The sequence below is a fragment of the Gopherus evgoodei genome, chromosome 4 (assembly GCF_007399415.2).
Source record: "Gopherus evgoodei ecotype Sinaloan lineage chromosome 4, rGopEvg1_v1.p, whole genome shotgun sequence".
In the NCBI taxonomy this organism is placed as follows: Eukaryota; Metazoa; Chordata; order Testudines; family Testudinidae; genus Gopherus; species Gopherus evgoodei.
Window position 1 is genome coordinate 110,298,774 of NC_044325.1, and position 23,950 is coordinate 110,322,723.

The 23,950-nt window shown below is 42.6% G+C and overlaps 1 protein-coding gene across 1 annotated transcript in view; it reads left to right on the forward strand.

Moving 5' to 3' along the window:
- PTPRJ (protein tyrosine phosphatase receptor type J) overlaps nt 1-23,950 on the forward strand; it is a 156,089-nt gene that overhangs the window by 126,668 nt on the left and 5,471 nt on the right. Inside the window, exons 9-22 of the mRNA XM_030562133.1 lie at nt 344-616; nt 1,116-1,247; nt 4,902-5,115; nt 5,561-5,679; nt 9,549-9,636; nt 11,179-11,220; nt 12,070-12,078; nt 12,181-12,268; nt 14,695-14,785; nt 18,334-18,407; nt 18,542-18,676; nt 21,908-22,027; nt 22,777-22,937; nt 23,643-23,778. Of these exons, the coding sequence (XP_030417993.1) occupies nt 344-616; nt 1,116-1,247; nt 4,902-5,115; nt 5,561-5,679; nt 9,549-9,636; nt 11,179-11,220; nt 12,070-12,078; nt 12,181-12,268; nt 14,695-14,785; nt 18,334-18,407; nt 18,542-18,676; nt 21,908-22,027; nt 22,777-22,937; nt 23,643-23,778 (1,682 nt within the window). The remainder of the gene's footprint in view (nt 1-343; nt 617-1,115; nt 1,248-4,901; nt 5,116-5,560; nt 5,680-9,548; nt 9,637-11,178; nt 11,221-12,069; nt 12,079-12,180; nt 12,269-14,694; nt 14,786-18,333; nt 18,408-18,541; nt 18,677-21,907; nt 22,028-22,776; nt 22,938-23,642; nt 23,779-23,950) is intronic.

Here is a 23,950-nt window from a genome sequence, read left to right on the forward strand (position 1 = left end):
CATTTTTAAACACAGTCTAAACTCGTAAAGCTCAGAATGTTTGGCAGGTTGACATAAAAAGAGAAAAATTGACAGAAAATAAAAGCAAAATGTATACTATAAATCAGAGAAGAAAGGAATATAGCACCATAGGAAGAAAGAAGACTGAGCATGTGGAATAGAGATGAGAGAGAACAGAAAAATAGCAGAGAACATACAAGGAAATAGGTGCTAGATAATATTTATTTAGTAATACAATAAATGTATGTGGTGCTTCCCAGGCAGATGAAAACCTGTGGAACTTAAGTGGATTAAACAGATAACCATCCAGTTTGTTCCATTAACCTCTTTTCTTCTTTTGCAGAGGCTGCACCAGTGCCTTCATTTAACTGTACACCAGTGACTAAAGAGCCTAAATTAACAGTAAAGTGGGAGCCCCCTGCTGGTAACAGTGCTAACTTCAGCATTAACACATTCAATGATGCCTGGAGCAGCGAAACACTGGTTTTGGCTGGTAGCCTAAATACAACTGTAACAAATTTAAATTATTCCACCTCCTACAATGTTAGTATTATAACCCGTTCATGTGGGAAAGAGAGCCTTCCAATGCAAACAACATGCGATACAAGTATCACTAGTAAGTGTAAAAAGTTTGGTGTGGGGTACAGGGCCAAAAAAAACAAAAAAAAAAACCTTCTAAGTTACAAAATGCAAAATGTGTAGCATTATACAGTACATGTGAATATTCAAGCTATGAGAGAGAGACTTTATCTTCATTCAAAGTTGTGTGTGAGAATTTATATATTAACTATGTAGAATTAGTATGATCAAAGATATGGACTTTTATTTCCTTACAGCATTTTTATATGAATGGGACACTATTTCTTTGTTGACTTGCTTGATTTTAAAGCTGCTTCTTTAAGTGACATTTAAAATGTGCTGGGTAATGTGGGTTTATATGGTATTGCCCAATGTGCAAATTGCAATAATGGGAGAAAATGTTAGGCTTTCTTTGTAACTTTTCCTAGGTAGTTGGAGAAGATAGATATTTCAACATATGGTATCTTTCTCTTTGATTCACCTTTTCCTTCCCACATGTTGAGATGCTAATTAATATTAATATTTCTCTGTCACAGACCCACCTGCTCCAGTAGAAAAGCCTATTATTACGTCAATCACTCACAACTCCTTTAAAATTCAGTTCAGTGGATTTGAGTCAACAAATGGACCACTAATGGCCTATGCAATAGTAATCACAACAGCTAAAGGTAAGATGTTAGGATGTTAGCTCCCAGATGTATTATTATTATATCAGATGTCGTGTGTATATCCATCGGGACAAACTTTTTAGATCCTAAACTAAGTGGAAGGGGAAGAGTTACTCCTAATATTTGCAGTTGCTGTTCAGAAACATAGAGTGAAATTCTGGCTCAACCAAAATCATGGCAAAACTCTCATTGACTTCATAGATCAGGATTTCACTCATAGACTTGTCTGGCCTCAATCATTCTAGTTCATAGGCCTTTCACAATTTTGCCACTGTTCTGTCTAATCAGCTTCCTTATGGGTTTGCCAGTAACACGAACTGCAAAATTGTATAGTGTCTTTTTTTTTTTTTTTTTTTTTGTAGAATGACCCTTGGGGTTGGTAATTAACAACTTCTGAATTTTGGGGTGTCTTTCAAGGCTGTGAAGATTATTACAGTAAAAATGTCAGAAAGTTGGGGGAGATGAAGCACTGTTCTCCCATTATACTAGTAATAGCCTATTGTCATTGGGGGGATTTTTATGGTTGAAAGGCAGGATGAACATTGTCAGCATCATGCTAAGGAAAACTGAGGAAGCCATGAGGCTTGCTATGAGGAATTGCTATAAAACACATCAAAAATCAAAGACAAATTTTACTTGGTTAACCACAGTGATAATTCATGAAATCACGAGCCTGTTCTTAGCAGGCTAAAATATGTTTCATTCCTGCAAATGAGGGCAGCTGAAATAAGTGGTTCCCTAATGCAGGATTTTATTGACATATAAACAGATATAATGATACCTGAACTTAGGGTGACCAGATGACAAAAACAAAATATCGGGACACATGGGAGGGCAGGGTGCCGCCGAAGCAAAAAAAAATAAAAAAGCCAGAGCGCTGCTGAAGCCAAATATCGGGACAAATGGCTTCCCAACAATACATCTGTCAGGATGCGGGACAAACAGCTGAATATTGTGACAGTCCCGATTTTATCGGGACATCAGGTCACCCTACCTCAACTTGCCTTTTGTTTTAACAATGAGTATGCATCTCTCAGCAGCTTCCTTTGTAGATCTTCCTTCCATATTTTTTTAAAGTACACTTTCTTGTACAATAGTGATTACATCACTGATGATACCTGAATAGCTTCTTGTACTCCAGTATCCTCGGTTTGCCTTATTTGATGGCCCCAAAATTACATTGTTAATGTCAGTGTTTTATCAACATACTTGTATTTTTTTCAGATGCCTCTAACCACTAATAGTTAAAGCTAAATCACATGCAAAGCATGGTTCTATGTTGTGTTTGTTCACTTGGGCAAGAAAATAGATGTTTCTAGTCATGACTGATGCAAACTGAGAAGGGAGATACCAATTCGTCAGCATCAGATGCTTTACTATGAGGGGGAAAAAAATTAGAAAATGGCTCATCTGCCTTGATAAAGTGTAACTTTAATGTTCCAACTGTATAACGCTCAATTGTCTGTAATCTTAGTACACTAAGTTTAGGGTGGGTTTGTGGTGTTTGGGTCTGTAATAGAATTCATTTGTAACTGTTTTTCATCATTCTCTTCAGTGCAGAAACAGCATCAGCTGCTCTAATGTAAAGCAAGCAGAATTTCAGAGGAACTATTCTGCCTTGAGCCCTGATCCCGTACCATTAAAGGCAATGATTTCAGTGAGCCCTAAGTTCCTCTGTAGCATGCACATATCTGGTTTTTTAGCTGTTACAGTTTGCTCACAAAACAACCTTCCCTAGCTTTTCCGCAACGTCTTGTTAGATATTAATTTAATGCAATTTTCTTTAAAAAGGAGGGTTTATTTTTTAAAATAATAAGTGGGGATGCTCGAGGGCAGCCTTGAGTGCAGGGCTAGAAGACATCACGAGATCCCTTCCAGTCCAACGCTTCTATGGTTCACTTCTGTGATATGCACAAATTCTGCTAACAGTGGCCGGCTACTTCCTCCTCACGTAACACTGAACATTTAACTCTATGTGTTTGCTATGAACTCATCTCTGGCAGCAAGTAATTTGAAATGCATTGTTACCTGATCATTTTTACATGCTTTAGCGACATAATCTGCTTCAAAATCCCAGAATTAATTCTTTCCTTGACAGCATCATAGGGCAGGGATGGGGAGAAACAGCCTAATGTATTTAGACAACCTCGCTTCGTGTTTTGTGATATAAGGTGTTTTTATACCATGTTACTCACTCCACCTTCACCCTGGAATTTACAACATTTAGGTTAAAAACTATGTTTAGAACGTTATCTTAAGCAATTTGACTTAGTGATTGCATGGCTTGATAGCATTAGGAGTCCAGTCAGCACAGGAACCATTTCTTCTGAGTCTTCTGGACTAGGAGCTATGGATTCCCAAACAACTCCTATTTGGGCTATGTCAGCCAGTTCTTTTAATCTCTCCCAACAGCAAGAGGAGGCCGAAGTAGCCCTTACTTCTCAGGTTCTTGAGGTTTATGAGCTAAATCCTGACATACTAAGAGCCTGTCTTCACTACCAAATTGGGTCCTATTTGTTAACTCAACTCTTCAAGGTGATTTTCTGACTCAGTATTAAGCACAGCTTTGCAGCTAGTGGAGACAGGGACGATGTAGTACCATGGCCTAGCAGGTCTGGCTTTGGTCTAGTTGCTATTTTAGTTTCTCCTTCCTCAGTCTAGATCACCCACCCTCAGAGTCTGGTTTGGTTTAGTCCAGTAGCTAGGGGTCCAAGTCACTGCAGAAGGCTAAGTCATGAAAGAAAAAGTCCACCCCTTCCAGGGTCTCCAGCTCCAAAACAAATACAAGTGTCTTCTGCCTGAGTCTCAAGCTGTACAAAGCCCCTCCTTCCTGAAGATCTGTCTGTCTTCTTTCTTCAAAATCCAGACATGCTCTAGCCTGCCATCTTTTCTTCTCATCCCTCATCCTTTCCTGGGCTTCTCTGATTCTCTCTCTGCTCTCTACTAAGCTCTGACTGCCAGGGCTTTCTACCTGGAATCTCCCTTCATGTCTTTTGGTCCTCTACAAGTTTCTGTTTTAGCTCCACCCCAGAAGGCCTAATTTAGCCACATGGCCTGCCTGTTATGTGACTTTGCTCATTTTCTTCATCTGGACAAGTAAGTGTGTCACAGGTGGGAGTGGATCCATCTCCTCTGAAAGGGTGATTCTTAAAGTCACCCAGTGACAGCCAAGTTGTGTTGAATGTCTCATCAACTGGCTTTGATAAACCTGTACATGTCAACTGATCATGGTTAAACATGGTTTGTCCCATCTACACTGACTGCAAAGCTGTGTTAGTTAATGTGGCTCCTCAAGGTCAGGTTCTAACTTGATCTGATTTGTCTAGTGAAGACTGTCCTAGAAGGATTTTCAGCAGTGTGCAGTGAAGTTTCACTACAAAAGACTTCAGCGCAGGTAGTTTTCTGCAAGGAAGTTGTTCGTATATCCAAAAGGTTATTGCTCTGGGGACAAAATAAATAAATTGTTCTACAGTGAAAAAAGTATCTGAAATTGTCCATATTGCCCTTTAATTTCAGGCAATATTTCATATTTGCTGGCATAGTCATAATCGTTAGTTAGTATTTTACTGTTATTGCCCTTGAGCTAGTCACTGTATTTTAAAATATAATTTTGCAAACCATTAGTTGATGTCTGTTGTATATTTGTATTTTCAGAAGGCAATATACCTCCAAATAGCAGCTTGAACGATACATACAATGACTTCAAGGAAAAGAAAACAAAAACTTACATAACAAATGTGATAAACGCTACGCAAATGAGAGCTTTTTCCTCCCAGTCAAATAGTTTACAGTATGAAATGAAAGTAGGAGACACATCCAAATCGTATGCCTATTCCAATGCGCCGCTGGAACCACTTGGTTCATACTGGTATTTATCTTGTTGTTTGTTGTAATTACCTTGTATACAATTGAAATCTAAGGGTACGTCCAGACTACCCGCCGTATCGGCGGGTTAAAATCGATTGCTCGGGGATCGATATATCGCGTCTAATCTAGACGCGATATATCGATCCCCAAGCGCGCTTATATCGCTTCCGGAACTCCATCAACCCCAACGGAGTTCCGGAATCGACACGGAGAGCCGCGAACATCGATCCCGCACCGTCTGGACGGGTGAGTAATCCGATCTTAGATATTCGACTTCAGCTACGTTATTCATGTAGCTGAAGTTGCGTATCTAAGATCGATTTCCCCCCCCAGTGTGGACCAGCCCTAAGTAATGATTGGATCACCAGATCATAAATACTAATTATCAGGCTTCAATTGTTAACTTAATCTAACGTGACTATTTCATTTTCCCGCCCTCTCATCAGGGTGAGTGTTGCAGGTTTCACTAAAATCGAATTTAACAATGATGATCGTATTGATGAAGAGAGAAGCTATGTCTCATTTACTCCTTATTCTCAGGCAATTACATTACTCCAGGATCCAGGTAAAGCTAAAATAAAATGTTGCATTGAATATTTTGCATATATTGGGCCAGTTGGGTTCTCATTTAAATTCTTGGCAAAACACCCATTGACTTCAATGAAAGGAGGCTTGGGTCTGTTTATCTATAACATTGTAATTGGTCTGTAGATTTACATATTACATATATTACATAATCCCTAACAGAAAAATTAAGTGACAAAACAAGCCTTAAACATAATATACTAAAATGAGAGTGGAAAGCTGCTGATACAGTAAGACTTTAAGAGATAAGTAAAGTAGAGCTTGAAATTATTGTTTTTGCACTCCCTGTAAATTAGAGATTGACATGTAGAAAAGAAATAGTGGAATCATGCTCCTATAATCCCAGTATTTCTTGTTTAGCCCCATTTTTACTGCTGTTTTTTTTATCAACACTTGATATTGGCATCACTTAAAGGTGTTTCACAGTTACAGAGAAGAAAGATGGACCAGTGGGTAAGGTGCTAGCTGGGGACTTGAGAGACCCAAGTTCAATTCCTTGCTCTGTCACAGACTTCCTGTTCCTCTAGGCCAGATTTTCAGATATGTTTAAGTGCCTAAAGATCCAGATAGGTACATAGGGGTTGTGATGGGTGCCACCTGGAACTGGGGTACCACTGAGCCAGCCTGGGCTCCCTTTACACTGTATTGCTTTGACAAGGTCTGAAGCTCCCTCAAGCACACATACATGTAGGGACACACTCAGCTGTAGTTACATACAGACAGAGCCGGCTCTGGCTTTTTTGCCGCCCCATGCAAAAAAAAAAAACCTGCGCAGCAGCCGGAACAGCAAAGAGGGGTGGGGGAACCAACCAACCTGCCAGACGGCTGGAGCAGCAAAGGGGGTGGGGGTGGGGATGGGAAACCAACCTGCTGCCCAGCTGGAGCAGTAAAGGAGCGGGAGGGAACCAACCGGCTGCCCGGCTGGAGCAGCAAAGATGGGGGGGTGGGGCAGGAAACCAACTTGCCGGCCGGCTGGAGCAGCAAAGGGGGAGGCGGGGGCGGGAAACCAACCTGCTGCCCAGCTGGAGCAGTAAAGGAGCCGGGAGGAACCAACCGGCTGCCCGGCTGGAGCAGCAAAGATGGGGGGTGGGGCGGGAAACCAACCTGCCCGCCGGCTGGAGCAGCAAAGGGCGGGGGTGGGAATTCTGGGAAACCTGCTGGTTGGTTGGAGCGATGAATGGGTGGGGGCATGAAACAAACCTGCCGGCTGGAGCAGCAAGAGGTGCGGGGGTGCGAAACAAACCTGCCGGCCGGAGCAGCAACGGGAAGAAAAAAACAAAAAGGAAAAAAAATACCTGTGGAACAGCAGGAGCGCGGTGCAGACCCCGGGCAGCGGAGTGCACACCCCAGCTAGCAGGGGAGAGGAGAGGGGGAAAGAGAAGGAGGGCAACGAGGGCTTCCTTAATCGAGGCACTCGCCATGAGGCCCCTCCCTCCGGTCCACCTGCTGGGAGGGCTCCACGCCACTCCGGTGGGCGGACAGGGAAGGACACGGGCTGCCATGCCAGGCTTGCTGCAGACCTGGCACTGTTCCCAGCAGCTCCCCTTCTCCACACCACCACCCCCTACAGGGCGGCATGAGCAGCAAGCCAAAAGAAAAAAACCTTCGGGGCGGTGGAAGCGGCGAAGCGCAAAAAAAAAAAAAAAAAAAGGGGTTGGGCGGAATGCTGCCCTTTGGAATCTGCCACCCCAAGCACCAGCTTGGTCAGCTGGTGCCTGGAGCTAGCCCTGCATACAGGTGCTGTGATTAGCTCTGCATAGGAAGGCTTCAGCTAAGGAACTTCTCAGCAGCTCAGGCACACCACCCCTTCTGGAGTGTAAACCCAAAATTATACCATTTTGAACTGCACAGGGATCTGTACAGCGTAAGCTCATGAAATTCACTCCCTCCTTCAATGTGGAAAAGAATATACACAACAGCTTTCTGCCCCGAGTTATGATTTACACACACACTGGTTTTAGACAAAGCAAAAAGTCATGTATTAACTACAAAAGATAGCTTTTAAGCGATTATAAGGGATAGCAATCAGATCAAAGCAGATTACCTAGCAAATAAACAAAACACACACACTAAGCTTAATATACTACATAGATCGGATATGAATAGCAAATTCTCATCCTAAATGATGATGATAGCAGACTGCATGTTCTTAAGGGGCAAACTGTGCAGGCTTAGAAATTCCAGGTGTTCCATTCACAGGCTAAAAATCCCTTCAGCCTGCATCTAGCACTTTCCCCCAGTTCAGCCTTTGTTCCTCAGGTGTTTCCAGGAGTGTCTTTGGGAGGGGAGTCAGTGAAGAACCACAATGATGTCACTCCCCTGCCTTAAATAGCCTTTGCATATAGCGGGAACCCTTTGTTTCAAAGCTTGGTTCCCACTCCAGTCAGTGGAATAATAGTGATATCCAAGATGGAGTCCAGCACCAGATGACCTGGTTACACATCCCTGTAATGTTACAGCAGCCATGAGTCGGAGGGTATTTGTAGCATCCTCAGGAATCCCCCTCCCACCAGGTGAGCAATAAGCTTCTTCTAAGGTCTACTGTTCTCTCCTAATGGCTTATTAACCTGAATGGGCCCTTTCAGGCCAGCCATGGAGGCTGAGAACTTTTTGTCTAGTGGGCGTTCCCCATGTGTAAACACAATTTGTAATACAGATACATAGTCAATATTCCTAACTTCAGATATTAAAATGATACATACATACAAATAGGATAATCATATTCAGTAAATTATAACCTTTTCAGTGATATCACACATGGCCTATCCAGCATAAAATACATTATGATTATATTATAATCATATCATACTAATATCTCTATGAAGAATATGGGGTGCAGTGTCACAGTGGGATTTTTCAAAATTGCACCAGTGGGATAGATGCCTATCTGTCTTTAGGTAGCTAAATACCTTTGAAAATATGGCCTCCCTGTGTGTAGCTATGGTGTAGCACCCAGCACTGGTGCATTGTCTACACTGGCACTTTACAGCACTGAAACTTGCTGTGCTCTGGGGGGTGTTTTTTCACATCCTTGAGTGAGACAGTTGCAGCGCTTAAAATTGCCAGTGTAGACAAGCCCTTGGTTTCCAATGCCAATTAGAAAACTACTATATCTTAGTTGAGAGATGATGCAGAAATGCCAAGTTTTTATTCAATCAGACATATTGGTCAGATCATTTCACATGGGTGTCCTTTGCATATGAAATTTACTACGGATAGTAGAAGTCTAAATTGTTAATGGTCGTAATTTTCACCTTGATACTTTCTTATATGACACTTGGATATACTTTTCCTCTAAGCTGAGACCTGTCCTTCCTCTTACTGGGCACAGTTTTTGTGAAATGAATTACAGGTTCAGATTTAAATAGATGCATCTCAAACGATCTGATTTGCTCCCTGAGTTGGATAGCTCAAAATGCAACTACTCAGGCTGTCCCTTGCAATCAAAATCCAGGTACAAAAATGGAGCCACCCTTTTGAAAATTGTATCTGATTAAATAAAACTTGAGGAAGATGAATGGAACTATGGCAGTCTACACCAGCTGATAATCTGCCCCTTGATTGCTTTACCACCATCTCTTCACTCCAAATATAGTATCTTCTTAATAGTTAATTATTGTTAACTGGAGTGGGAGGTAAAAATCAATTATTATCATTGCTTATGAATCTGTAAACAGCATTGGATAATTCATTTTATTTTTGTAAAATCTTTAACCATATCCTTTTCTTGTTTCTTGATATTAGAAAGTCACATTAGCGTCCTTGTAGCCTGTTGATATGTTGGATCATTGTTGATTTGATTAGATAATTTATGAAAAGTTTCTGTTTCTGTTTTTATCCTCTCGTAAGGTGTCATACACTGGAGCTGTTATTGGGTGTATTTGGGTGCTGTGGCTATAGCTGCTGTAGTGGTATTCGTTTTCTGGAGACGGAGAAGGTAACACACATAAAACTATTGCATTCACTTCTGTAAGAGCATCACATTATTTCACCAATACAATAAAATAATAAAATACCTAGCCCTTCTATAATGCTTTTCATAATGAGGCAGAAGCCAGCGCTATTCCTGTTTCATATACTTTAAAAAGCAATGTTTTAAAAATAGCTTTATAAATACAAATGTTCATTTATATCACAGTAAAACTCACTTAGATGATTTTGTTGTGGAAACAAGGTCTTCATCATGGACAGTGTATCACTGAGCAAATTCTGCTCTGTTACACTGATGTAAATTCAGATTTACATGGATATTTGTGTAATTCAGATCAGATTTGACCAATTGTCATGTATGTATAGTGCTCCATAGCACATTTGTAATTAGTATGTCAATTATCACATTAAGAGACTGTTAGTGTGTGTCAGCAGGGTGTACAGGGACAATTAGAGTATGGCAAGCTAGTGCAGGGTAGATTTACATCCCAGCTTATTGCAAACTAGATGATTGTGTAGACAAGCCCTGAAGATATCTTATATAGGCTTTTTTTTTTTTCTCAGTTGGCCACACTGAAACCCAACTTGTGGTCTGAGATTTCCTTTCTGGAGGTAATGGCAAGGCTAAGTGGAAAAGATGTAACGGAAAAATTTTCAAAAGTTGTCCTATTAAATCTCTGAGAAAATACATAGACGCTGTGCTCCTCTAGAAGTCCGAGTTGTGTTGAATGTAGAAAGCCAAGTTGTGTTGAGTGTGTCACTAATTACTGAGTTTTTTCCAGACAATCTGGAGTCCATCAAGGCTCATTTTCTTATCATGTTACCAGTTAAATTATGCAGAGCAAACATTATAAAATACCACTAAAAGACATGGAAACCTTTTTTGATTTTCTTTTGCCTTCTTGTTCTGGTTGCTGTTCCTTCCCAGAAGCTTCCATCTTTGACCAAAACTGGCTTCCTAAGTAGAAGATCCAGGAGAGCAGCTTTCTTTGAAGCTGTGAAGATCCTTTTTATTCAAACAGCAAGGGTGTAAATGCATTGAATAAACATCTGACTTCTTAAATCATTATGCTGCATTTAGAGTCCTATTTCTAAGGCCTTTTTTATAATGAGATTTTAGCCCTGGTGCATATTCTTAGTGTAGACACAGCTTACATTGGTGCAATATGATTTTTACTAATGCGGTTGACCCTGGTTCCAAACTGGGAAAAGCTGAACCAGTGTAAACCAGGGATCTGCAATCGTACAGCTACACCAGTGTCTAAGATTGCCGTGTAGACAAGGCTTGGGTCTGTTCCCTGTCGCTCAACTCCATTAGAACAGACTAACACTTGTCTATTGTTCATTCATGATCAATGAATTTCTTATTAATGATTTTACTGCTCACTGTAAGTGTAGGGCATAAAAGCAACTGCAGTGAGGGCTTCTTGCACAAGATCAGATGGTATATGAAAAACCATCATAAACCAGGCACAGAAAGAGCTTCGCCAGGAATCTCATTTGTGTTCTGAATATTTTCTTCTAATCTCTTCCCACCCCTTCCCAACAGGAAAGATGGAAAAAATAGTGAGCTGCCCTTTTCTCCAATTAGGTGAGTTAAATACGCTTTCAGCCACTATTTTCTGAATTTACGTAAATATTGGCAAGACTTGTTCAGAACTCTGATAATGGCGTACTATACACTTTTCTGAGGTGGAGTTCCTGGTATTAGAACTTTGAGCACATTATTTCCTTGTGGAATTCAGAGAACCAAACATAACCTACTGCTGTCTAAAAATAATTATGTAGAGACTTTCAGTGCTGCCAAATGGATTTTAGCAACCACTTCCCATTAAAATTAATGGGAATTAGATGACCAAGTCCCTTAGGTGGCTTTGCCTTGTATTCTTATGAATTGACAATATAATCCAGATTACAAAGTGCAGTGTGTAGAGGACCTGTCTGCACTCTGTGTCTAAGCAAGATTGTCCACTGTAGCCTCGATGCTCCCCTGTGACAGGGCTACTTTGTGCTGAACCACCAGTGCAAAATAGCCTTAAAACCAGGACTGGGGGATATAGGAGGGTCACCCCAGTACAGGGGGAACCTCAGGTAGTGCAAAACTGGCATAAAATGGCTTGGACACCATGCAAGCCAAGGGCATCCCAGTGATTCCTAGCAGCCTTTGAAGTCATTGGCAGTCAGTCAAAGTTATACCAGGAGATTGACCTAATACACGACCAACCCAGGATCAGGGACTCACAAAGGTGACTTAATGCCACCTTTTTACATCCTCTTTCCTAAATTGCATTGAAACTCCTTGGCCACAGTAGAGCATTGGAGCTATATGTCTAGTTGTCCTGGAGTGTTTGAGGTGTATAATAAAGCTTGTTAGAGTAATATAGTAAAAGTATAACTGTGCTGTGTCTAATAATTTTTTTCTTTTTTTCCTTTCCTCAAGACCCAAGAAGTAAGTAAATCACATTTCATAAACATGAATGACTGCCGTTAACTGAATTTACTGTTTATTTAGCTAATAGCAAATACTAATAAATGGCTTTGTTCGTTTTAGATCCAAGTCAATTAAAGTTGAAAACTTTGAGTCCTACTTTAAGAAACAGCAAGCTGACTCGAACTGTGGATTTGCTGAAGAGTACGAAGTATGTATTACCAGTTGTTATGGAGTTCAGTTATGTATTTTTACAGAGGGGAAAAAATAGCTTCTCTTTGGGAAGTAGCTAGGCATTGTTTAGAGAAGAGAGAGAGAGGTGACCAGTGTCAGAGACTGGGCGTATACAAAAATATGATTTTGTCACAGTAAAATTGTTCATAATTCATGGCACAGTCATGGTAAAAAAGATAATTTCATGCTCTGGGCACTGCAGCCTTGTGCACTCTGCTGCTGTGCATTCACATTTTTAGTTTACTTTGATCTAGTCCTCTTTGTTAATCACTGCTTATATTATGGGGGACCCTGACCCTGCCTGCTGTCTCTGTCCCCCTTTCTACTCTGACTCTTCCCACCTCGTAGACTGTTCTCCCCAGTGCAGAGCTCCTACAAGGGGCACAGCTGGGTCTTTGCCCCTCTCATCCCCTGGATCCCCTGTTCTTCCCTTCTCTCTCCTCTTTATCCTTTGTAGGTTCCCCAGTCCTCAATCCTACCAGCCCCCTTTCTCCCTGACTCACCCGCTCCCCAACTCCCTTTCCTGTCTCTCTCCTCAGCCCATTGCTGGAGGAGGGGTGGGCAGGACAAACTGCAGCAGGCTTGAGCTTATTGCTGCCAAGTAGCTGGCCAGGGCACCAGGCTGTGCCGTTCTTCCTGCTGAGATGAAGGGGCTTCTCCAGAGCAAGGCGTCGGAGCATGGGATCTGCCAGTGAAGTGTCAAGGTTGGGCATCAGGTCCCAGCTATAGGCTAGGGAGAGAGACAAGAAAGGGAGTCAGGGATTGAAGCAGGACAGAATAGAGATGATGTTGGGGGCAGAGAGGATTGGGGGGGGTTGAGGACTGGGGTACCTACAAGGGGGAAAGATGGCAGAGAACAGGAGCTATCGCCACAGGGGATGTGAGGGTGGCAAAGACCCAACCCTTCTGGGTGCATTGCACTGGAGAGAGGGTTTGTAGGGTGTGGTGAGGGGGAATGAGAGTGGAAGCTGGGGACAGATGGGAGTAAGGGCAGGGCTAGAGAAGGCAGAGGGGGTGTTTAGACGCAAGGGAGGCAGGAGTAGAAGTGTTTGGGTGAGTGCAGAAGGCTGGGGGGGCAGGGGGAGGGGCAGGAAGGCAGAGCAGGGTCAAAAGGCAGGTTGTAAGTGATAATATGGATAGGGAAGGAGGCAGCTGATCAAAGTGAAGTAACAAACAGTTAATGCACAGCTGCAAGGTCCATGTAAATGGCAAAATTCACAGTTCTGTGATGGTGGTGACCACTGTGACAGAATCGTATCCCTGACAACAAATTCCCATCTGCAACAACCCTTATCTGCCTTCTATTTAAAATACAAGAGAGACATTTCAGATTCTGTGGCACTAAACCTATCTGGGGGCGTATATGTAGCAATACTTAAGTTAAGATAGCACGTAGCCTGGGGAAAGCCACTTACCAGCTCTGTGCCTCTGTCTTCCCATTTGCAAAAAGGGTGGGTGGGCATAATACTAACATTGCTAACTTCCTTACTGGGGTTTATGGTACCTTAAATTGCTTTAGAGCTGTAAGTTGCTGTACAGATGCTAAATATTGTTTCCCTCACAACAATAAATATTTTTCTATAAAGTGTATGTAAACTTGAAGGTAAGTAGAGAGACCCCCAAACCATTTGTCCCTGCAGTCACTTATAGAAAGGTATTGAATAGCTCGATTGTTTGCTAGCATACAGAATACTTTTCCCTCCTCCCTGAACCCATTCACTGGCTTCCTGTCTCTTTGCATATCAAGCTTAAACTCCTTATTTTAACTTATAGGGCACTACATAGCTCTGCTCTGCCTTCCTTTCAGGTTATGTATCCTCCTCCAACTCCTCTAGTGCCGTATACTCCACCCTACCTCTCTTTCCTCGATGCCCTTTTCATTATCATCCCTCTTTCGTCCTTCTTGTGTCGACTCCAAACCAGCTCCACACCACTCCCTGTTCCTCAATCAGATCCTCTTCCTGTGCACATTTCCTCACCCTGCACAATTAGCATGTGGCCTGACAGCCATAGTTCATATTCATGAACCCAATTCAGCAAAGAAATGTGAGAAAGCCAATGGGACTTTAAATACTTGCTGAATGGTAAGCATATACTTAAGTGCTCTGCTGACTCAGGCCTGAGTGAACATGCAGTCACTGTTAGTCACCCATATTTTAGAGCAAGTGCAAAAATCAATTTGTGGGACGCACATGTTTATTAATCATCCTCTCCTCCCTGTGAGGTTTGCTGCTCTCTCTTTTAAAAAGAAGCGTTCATTTTATTACCACTTCTCCAAGGCCTAATTCTTCCACTACTGTAGGGACGCCATGTGTGTTAACACTGCTGGCATATCTCAGTGATTGGCTCTGCCCTGTCTTTAGACCAGTGTCATCACTAAAAAAATTGTTTATTTTGCTGTAGGACTCAGGTCGGGTGGGCATTAATCAGCCTAAATTTGCAGCTGAACTTACTGAGAACAGAAGGAAAAATAGGTACAATAATGTCTTGCCATGTAAGTCACTTCTTTTGTTTTTGCATGTTGTATGTGTGGTTGAAAGCTTCAGATTGGGTTAGTTTTGTAACTGAAGGTTTTAAATGATAGAAGATGCTCTATGCTTCCAGGATGGATACTGATGTGAGTTTCAAATAAATAAACCTGTGATAAACAATGTTCAGTTTTCCATAAGCCACAATATTAACAAAACGTAAACAGCTTTCCACCAACACACATCTCGTGTGTCCATTTTGGTGGTTCATCTATAATGAAGCTCTACCTAACAAGCTGACAACCCTAAGTGTAAGACTCGAGACAATAGATGATTATAGACAGGCAGGGATGCGTAAGGAAACAATGAGGCAGTGGTGGTCAGCATGACAGGCAGTAGTCTCTGCACACCAGCAGCCTAACTGCTGTCAAGTTGGTTGTTGGCCTCACAGCAAAGGAGGATTTGAAGGAGGATAATGAGGTTGCTCTGTGGATATTTACGAGGAGCTCCTCCTGAGAACGAGGAGTAGCATGAGAGAAAGCAGGGCCATCTGGCATATGCAGAATACCCAGCTCCGTAGGGCACCATGAAATTTGGGGCAGCACCAGCTATGGTGGCCAGTCCTATCCCCTGCCCGGCCCCCCCTGCAGACTGTGCCCTCTGCAAGGGGGCAAGGCCGTTCCTATGAGGATGAGGGGTCCGGAACAACTCCCTCCACCCTACCTCTTAGTCTTCCCCCCAGCTCTGCCCCCGCCCTGCCCCCATCCACCTCTTCCCCCAGTGATGGACACAGTCCAGAGGATTAGCAGGGGGCCTGCACCAGTAGAAGGGGTCTGGCCGACCACACACTCACCAGGAGTATCAGGTAGCGAAGCAACCCAGCCCCAGCCCGCTCCACTCCAGCAGCTCCCAGCTGTGTCTCTCCGCTTTCCACTGCTGGTGAGTGCGGAGGGGTGGTCCTTTCCTCAACCTCCCACCACCACCCAAGCGACACAGCTGGGGCCAGGGTAGGGCCGCCCAGAGGATTCAGAGGGCCTGGGGCAAAGCAATTTCAGGGGCCCCTTCCATTAAAAAAAAAGTTGCAATACTATACAATACTATATTCTCGTGGGGCACCTGAAGGGTCCGGGGCAAATTGCCCCACTTGCTCTCCCCCACACCCCGCATGGGCGGCCCTAGGAAAAATAAACCTTTCGCATCTTGGCACAAACCCAGTTTTGAGAACTTCTTTACAAGGTATCACTGGTTCTCAGCATCGGCTAGTGCTAAAAGGCACTAAAGCTCATTAAAAGGGTTGGACAAATATTTTCCGTCAAAATTTTTTTGGATCGAAAACTAGGGGATTTTAAAAAGTAGAAAAAATCACGGACAATGTCTGCTTTCCTGCAAAATCTGTTGTGGTTTTTTAATTGAAAAGCTGGAATTAATCTGCCAAAACCTGAATATGGTTTGGGGTTTCAGAATTGTGTGGCCAAATATTTGCTGCTTGCCGTGTTTGATTGTTTAAAGAAACAATAAAAAAAATTCTGCTTAAAAAAAATCCAAAACTTTTGAACCACCTCAGCTTGTGACCAAACACCTGAGCCCATCCAGTCAGAGATTCTTCCAGGTTTCTGATACTCTGCTGGCTTCCTTGATCATATCTGTCTCCATAACTTTGAGTTCATTTAGCTTAGAACATAAGAACAGCCACACTGGATCAAACCAAAGGTCCATCAAGCCCAGTATCCTGTCTACCAACAATGGCCAATGCCAAGTGCCCCAGAGGGAGTGAACTTAACAGGTGGTGACCAAGTGATCTCTCTCCTGCCATCCATCTCCATCCTCTGACAAACAAAGGCTAGGGACACCATTCCTTACCCATCCTGGCTAATAGTCATTAATGGACTTAACCTCCATGCATTTATCTAATGGAAAAGCTAACAGCTTGGCTCTTCTGCAAGCCTCAAACTGCTGAATGAACTTTAGGGTTGGGAAGGCTGTGCCTCCCAAACAGCCTGGCCCTGCCCCCTATCTAACCCCCACCACTTCCTGCCCCCCGACTGCCTGCCCCCTCAAAATCCCCCATTCTGCTCTTTGTCCCCTCACCGTCCCCCAGAGACCCCCCCAACCACTGCCCTGGGACCCCGCCTGTCCCCTGACTGCCCTGACCCCTATCCACCCCCCCCGCCCCTGCTGAGTACTGACAGACCCCCGGAATGCCCAAAATCCAACCCCCCCATTCCCTGTCCCCTGACAGCTCCCCCCAACCTCTGCCCCCTGACTGTCTCTGGGACTCCCTGCCCCTTACCCCCGGCTCCCCCCTCACCCGGAGCCTCAGTGCATCTAAGAGCATCCCTGGATAGCTGCAGTGTGGTTCCAGCGGGGCCCCTGAGCTCCTCCTCACTCAGAGCCGCGTGGTAAGGAGGCAGGGCTGCGAGCTCCAGAGGGGCCTGAGTTCCCTCCACTCGGCTTGGAGCTCACAGCCCCGCCCCCTTACCACGTGGCTGTGAGCGGGGTGGAGCTCAGGGGCCCTGCCGGATCCACGCTGCACCACTGTTCAGGGACGCTCCTGGATGCTCTGAGGCTCCGGGAGAGGGGTGGAGGCGGGGTCAGGCCGGGGGCCGGGGCCAGGGAGGGACCCTCGGCCGTTCTCGTGGGGGCCCCTGCGGAGCCTGGGGCCTGCGGCAAATTGCCCCACTTGCCCCCCACCCCGGGCGGCCCTGGGCCAGGTTGGGGGAAGTGGGGCAGACTGGGACCGGGTTGCTCCACTTCCCACTACCAGTGAGTGCAGGGGGCGATCCTTTCCCCAACCCCCCATCTGAGCGACATGGCTGGGGCAGAGGGAGTGGAGCAGGCTGAGGCTGGGTCGTTTCACTTCCTGCTGATGGCACCAGGCCCCCCCAAAGCGGCTCCCCCAGGTCCTGCCACCCCAGCCTCACAGGCCTTGAGCGCTGCCCAGACACTTCATGGGGGGGTGGGGGGAGCAGGTGCTTGGGCTACGTAGGGCACCATAATTTGTAGGGACGTCCCTGGAGGAATGCATTTATATACTTGTGGGTGTAAATTAAAGGACACTTAATTTCATGTTCTGTATTATTGTCATTTGAGCACTGTGCCCTATAAGCCCTAGATTTATTCTATTTATTTCACACTTGTTGAAATCTTACAATGCAATCTATGTATTTTATTCTAAATTGTTATATATGTATACTACTGTCTCCTAATGAAATAGTTTATATTTTATCACCCCTTATATACCCATTCTTCTGTGCTTTAAACTATATGGCATTTGAAAACTGCCTGTCTTATGCACATGCACACATACTGTAGAGTCCTTATAAAAAATAATCAGTTTGATCAATATTCTGAAATTTAATTTTAATTTTGCTGAACACTTATCTTTTATAGACATCCATTCACTAAATCTATGCTAAATTATAAAACCTTCCTATTTCTGATTCCTATAGTAACATATATTCTAATTTTAAAAATGCGTATTGATTTTGAAGCCTTTATTCAGGGCTCCTGTTTTAAACACATGTAGTATTTTGCAAAAAGTTTAAAATCCTAACAATCACGTTTTTGTTTGCAGATGACATTTCCCGTGTTAAACTTTCGATCCAAAACCATCCAACTGATGATTATATTAATGCAAATTATATGCCTGTAAGTATACTAAAATCATTAACATTAAAAATTGGGTCTGTTTTGTGACAGACTTATCAAGTTATATGAAGCTTTTAAAATGTTGTTCTTATCTGATCATTTAAAATCATTATGTGGTTTTATTTTTATTTTAGGGATACAACTCCAAAAAAGAATTTATTGCTGCACAAGGCCCCTTACACAACACTGTGCAAGACTTCTGGCGCATGATTTGGGAAAAAAATATCTATGCTGTTGTTATGTTGACAAAATGTGTTGAACAAGGCAGGGTACGTTTTTGTTAAAACTGCATTTTCCTTTGAGATGCAAACCACTAATTCTAAGTAGTAAAAAATAACACAGTTATGTTTATATAGCACCTGTTTATCCTGGGACTCCAAAGTCTTTAAAGATTAGAGAATATGCGTGACGTTTATTTCATCTACGTTCATGTTCTCATTACTGTTTGGGGTCTAGCAGGAATCTTTTGCAGGCGCAGGGGGGTGGAAGTTCAGCATTGCACAATTGGTTTAGATCAATGGTTCCCAAACTGTAACAACCTGTGAACCCCTTTCACTAAAATGTCAAGTCTCGTGAACCCCCTCCTAAAAATGAATATTTCCAGGGATTTTCTCCTTTACCTGAGTATACACTGTAAAAGCAGTGATCTTGGAAATATGAAATTTGTTTTTATGACATACTTATTACACACTATTTATTATTATTTATCATTACAGTATTTTTATTACATTATGAAAACGGGCACACACTTCCAAGATCTCACTTTCGTAGCTTGTATCACTTTGAATAGCCTGTTATAAGACAAGGCTTCTAGGTTTCATCAAGGAGTATCCGATGTGAAACAGCATGAAGGTATTTAAGCAGCCAACTCAAAGACTTCCTCCTATATAAGCATTCAGATCTTGAGCAGTCCAGGCAAACAACGCATGTTACAACAAAGCTTAAACCCGTTCTTCAAAATAATTTAAAAAACAACACTAGCTGTCTGTTTCATTTTAAAAACAGCAAAAAATATCCACCTCCCTTTCCATTTCTTATAAGGAGTATTGAAGTTTACATTTCCTCAGTGTGATAGCTATGCTTGCTTTGATCTGCTTAGTTCTTGGAAGTCCAGGGGCTCCGGGCTGCTGGCCCCATGCTGCCCGGGGTCCCTAGGAACAGCTTTGTCTGCCATTAGGGAATTTTTCCCCAAGAACCCCCTGCAACATTTCATGAACTCCAGTTTGGGAACCACTGGTTTAGATACATTATGGACTTTTTTGCCTTCCTCTGAAGCATCTAGCAATGGGCCTTGCTGGAAGCAGGATACTTGACTAGATGAACCAACAAATCTAATCAATACTGCAAAAAAAAAAAAAAAAAATGCAAGAGCATCAAAAATGCTAGAAAATACACCCCCAATCCTCCAATTGGATTCACTCATGTAGCTCTGAACACAGGATTGTGGTTCACTAGTGTCCTAGACAGCAGAGTGTCAAGCAATTTTATCCCCTTCTTGAGAATGTTCTGGTTGCTCGGCTAACCACTCAGACAGAAATGCGAGAGCTGAAGCTACACAATAACCCTTAACTTGGCTTAATTTCTATTTTTTGTGTCAACTTTTTTGTCCGTCGTTTGTCCGTCTTTCACCATACATGTTGAAATGTATTAACTTTCCCTTTGGGCCTAATATGCTTCCATTGAAGTCAGTGGCAAAACGTTCAATGATTGCAGTGAGAGCAGGAGCCAAAGTTTTTGTAAAAATGAAAGGAAAACATGTTCATCTGACTACCTAGCTAATCTCAGTATCACACAGCTGAGACTGACTAAAATGGCAATGACATGCACATGCTAAACAAAAAAAGAATTGTATTTTTATCAAAAGGAATATAATGTACTTATTTATTTTGATAATGAAGGATAGCTGTACAGGCTTCAGTGCCCTACCACTCATTAACAACATAATCCTAGCAGCATTAAACAATCAGTCTGACAAGAACTCTGCAAAAAAGCTCCCTTCCCACTCCTTCATCATTCCAGGAGACTGTCTTCAAACATCTGCAAAAACCATTTCAAAAAGGCATCTTTTGCAGTATTTTCAGAAGGTCATAGAATCATAAGAATGGAGGCCTGGAAGGGACCCCTCAGTAGGTCATCTAGTCCAGTCCCTTGCGTTAAAGGCAGGACTACGTGTTATCTAGACCATCCTTGATGGGTGTTTGCGTAACCTGTTCTTAGAAACCTCCAGTGATGGAGATTCCATGACCTCCTTAGGTAATTTGTTCCAGTGCTTAACTACCCTTTCTCTTATTGTTTAAGTTGGTTTAAAAAAGTATATTTAAACCCAGGTAGATTCATGCTGTTGATTTATTTTCATTTTAAAAAACAAATCATGAGGATAGAAATTTTTACAATGTGAGGAATTCTCAGCTGTCTGGAACCTGGAATTCCTGTTCTGCAGGAAATTCTGAAATTTAAAAAAATCAAATCAAATCATTCTGCATTGGGAAATTTCATGGTTTCATTTCAAAGAATGAGAATTCTGAAATTTTATTTTGAGCAGATACAAATGAACAAAAATCGAATTTTGCTTTAACTTTGCAAAACAAAAGTGAAGAAACTTTGTCAGGTCCCCAGAGACCTATCAACCCTGCCATGCTCCCTGCTGAGGTCACCAGAGCTGGGTTTTTTGGAGCAAGGTGGGGACCAAGTATAAATATAAGAAATATTACAATCTGTGTTGCATCAATGGATGGGATATTTACATGCACAAGTCCCACTAATAGTCAGAGGACAGGTGCATCAAGCAGAATAAGCCTCTATTGACTAGATATTCAGAGGTACTGAGCATCCATGACTCCTGTTGACTTCAGTGGGAGCTGTGAGTGCTCTGAACCCTTGGAATCAGGCCATCGATGTCTAACAGATGACATTCATGTGGCCAAATTATAACTGCTTTGGCACAGGGTGCGCTGGGATGGGAAGATGGAGCAAGCTTTCTCCTCTCTCCAACCCTGCTAATTCCCAGTATGTTTGTACAGGAGGCAGCCATAGTTCTTCTGCAGGCATTGAAAATCACAAGGGAGGTAATTAGTGCTGCTGGCAGCCCCAGAGAAAGGTGTCTGGACAGGGCAATAAAGTTGCATTAGTGATCAGTGTAACCCATTTTGTCCATGCCACAGAAGAATTTTATACACTGAAGCATAAGTAAGCAATGAAAATCAGGAACAGAATTGTGTTTTTGTATTGCTTTAAGCCTGTCGTCATCTAGAATCTTTTATGAGTACATTATATTACCTTGTTTTCTGACTAATTTCCCAAAAGCTAATCATGATTATTATGATTTACATCTATTGAATGTCCCCAAGTCTAGGATGGGCTGTAATTTAGGGGCTAAAAGGGGAAAATACACAATTTGTCCTTGCATTGCTTTTTCCCCGCATTGCTTTTTCTGTGCGCTCCATAAAAATCTCCTGTATTACTGCAGTACAGTATAGCTAACATTGTCGCTTTCTTTTTAGACAAAATGTGAGGAATATTGGCCAGACAAAGGATCCAACTATTATGATGACATTACTGTAACGTTGGTCTCAGAGTGTGTCCTTCCAGAATGGACAATAAGAGACTTCACAGTGGAAGGCGTGAGTAATTAATTGGGTGTATAACACTCTAATGTGGTTGTAGAAATATATCTACTGCATCTCTGGGAAGACAAACTTCACCATCCAAGTCAAATCAGAATGGGGAAAGCAATCATTCCCGCAGACTTCACAACAAAAGTAAAACTTAACTAAATGAAAAATTTTGTACAGCTTGTTTTAATTTGGGACATGATAGCACTAGTCTCCTTGCTGCTTAAGATCTGATTAAGGTGTTTCGTAGTGTGTATCAGCGATAGGCCTCGTGGGAGTCAGGGACTGAATGTGCACCTACTGTTGGACCCATAATTTGATCTTTCAGTGCTGTATTATATAACCCTCTGATGGGCCTGCTAATGAATTGTCAGTATGGGACCTCATTTGTGATTAAGGGATCTCTGCATGAACATTTGTCTACAGGATCCAGTCACTTTATGGGATCACTAGCGGCAGTAATGCAAAGCCCATGCTGTGATCCTGCAATCCATGCTGACATGAGAAGGCCTTACTCATACACTAAAGAGTCCACAGTATAAAGGCAAAGGCAAAAGAGAAGAATTTCAAACCTTTATCTGGGTAAAGGGTTTCCTCAGCCATAAAGAGAAAATTGAATAATGTATCCATAAAGTAGTGCACAGTTCACGGGAGGCAACTGTAATAATGTTGAACTAGCTGAAATATTTTCCTACCATAATCGTTTTGTGATGTTCTCTTGAGGCCTAATTTCGCATCTTCAATGTACGTTCTTTTAGAGTGATGCAACTGAAAGCCACTCTGTACGCCAGTTCCATTTCACTTCCTGGCCTGACCATGGTGTTCCAGAGACAACAGACCTTCTTATTAACTTTAGACATCTGGTACAGGAAAACATTAGACAAAATCCCCCAGAGTCTCCTACTTTGGTGCACTGCAGGTACAGTAATTCCACACTGGCTTCCTTTTAAGAGCAAGTTAAATATTTCAAGCAGTAGAAAAATCTCAACACCTTTACTATTTAAGTATGTGTATTGTCCATCCTGCCAAGCTATATGCAAGGGCCCTTTGCTGTACACATGAGAAATGCAATAAAACAGCATGAATGCCAAAATGCATTACCCTACCGTAAACAGTTCATTAAGGGGTTTTATTGCTGTAGTCCTTTGGGGGATCTCTCATTGACTGGAAAATTCAGCACCAAAAATTGCCATATAAAGCACTTCATATATAATTTTTGTGGTTTTTGCAAGCCCAGAAGGAATCATACAGCCCTACTGACAATGGAATAAGAACTCCTACAGACTGTAAGAGCCTTGATCCCAATGTCCACTGAAGTCAGTGGAAATCTTCCTAATAGCTTCAATGGCTTTGCATCAGGCCGGGGGTTGTATATAATTAAGAGAAAGTACACCTCTACCTCGATATAACACTGTCCTCGGGAGCCAAAAAACCTTACCGCGTTATATGTGAAACCACGTTATATCAAACTTGATTTGATCCGTGGGAGTGCACAGCCCCGCCTCTCAAGAGCACTGCGTTATATCCGAATTCATGTTGTATCAAGTGGCATTATAACGGGGTAGAGGTGTAATAGGTGAAAGGCCATCACGCTTCCGTCTAACGTATAGTAATTTTACTGCAGTGCTGGTGTTGGCAGGACAGGTACTTTCATTGCAATTGACCGCCTGATCCAGCAAATAGAAATGGAGAACACCAGCGATGTGTATGGAGTAGTATATGATCTTCGAATGCATCGACCTTTAATGGTGCAAACAGAGGTAAGGCTAATCTCTTCCATTTAATGTGCCTGAAGATAACTGCATAATAGCTCATGACAGGCAGTTTAAATATACAGCTCAGAAATATGTTCCACTCCAGAGGCTTTCTCCTGTTATTACCCAGGGAAACTCTAAAGAGGTACAGAGCCCCCTGCAATCATCAGGTTTCCAC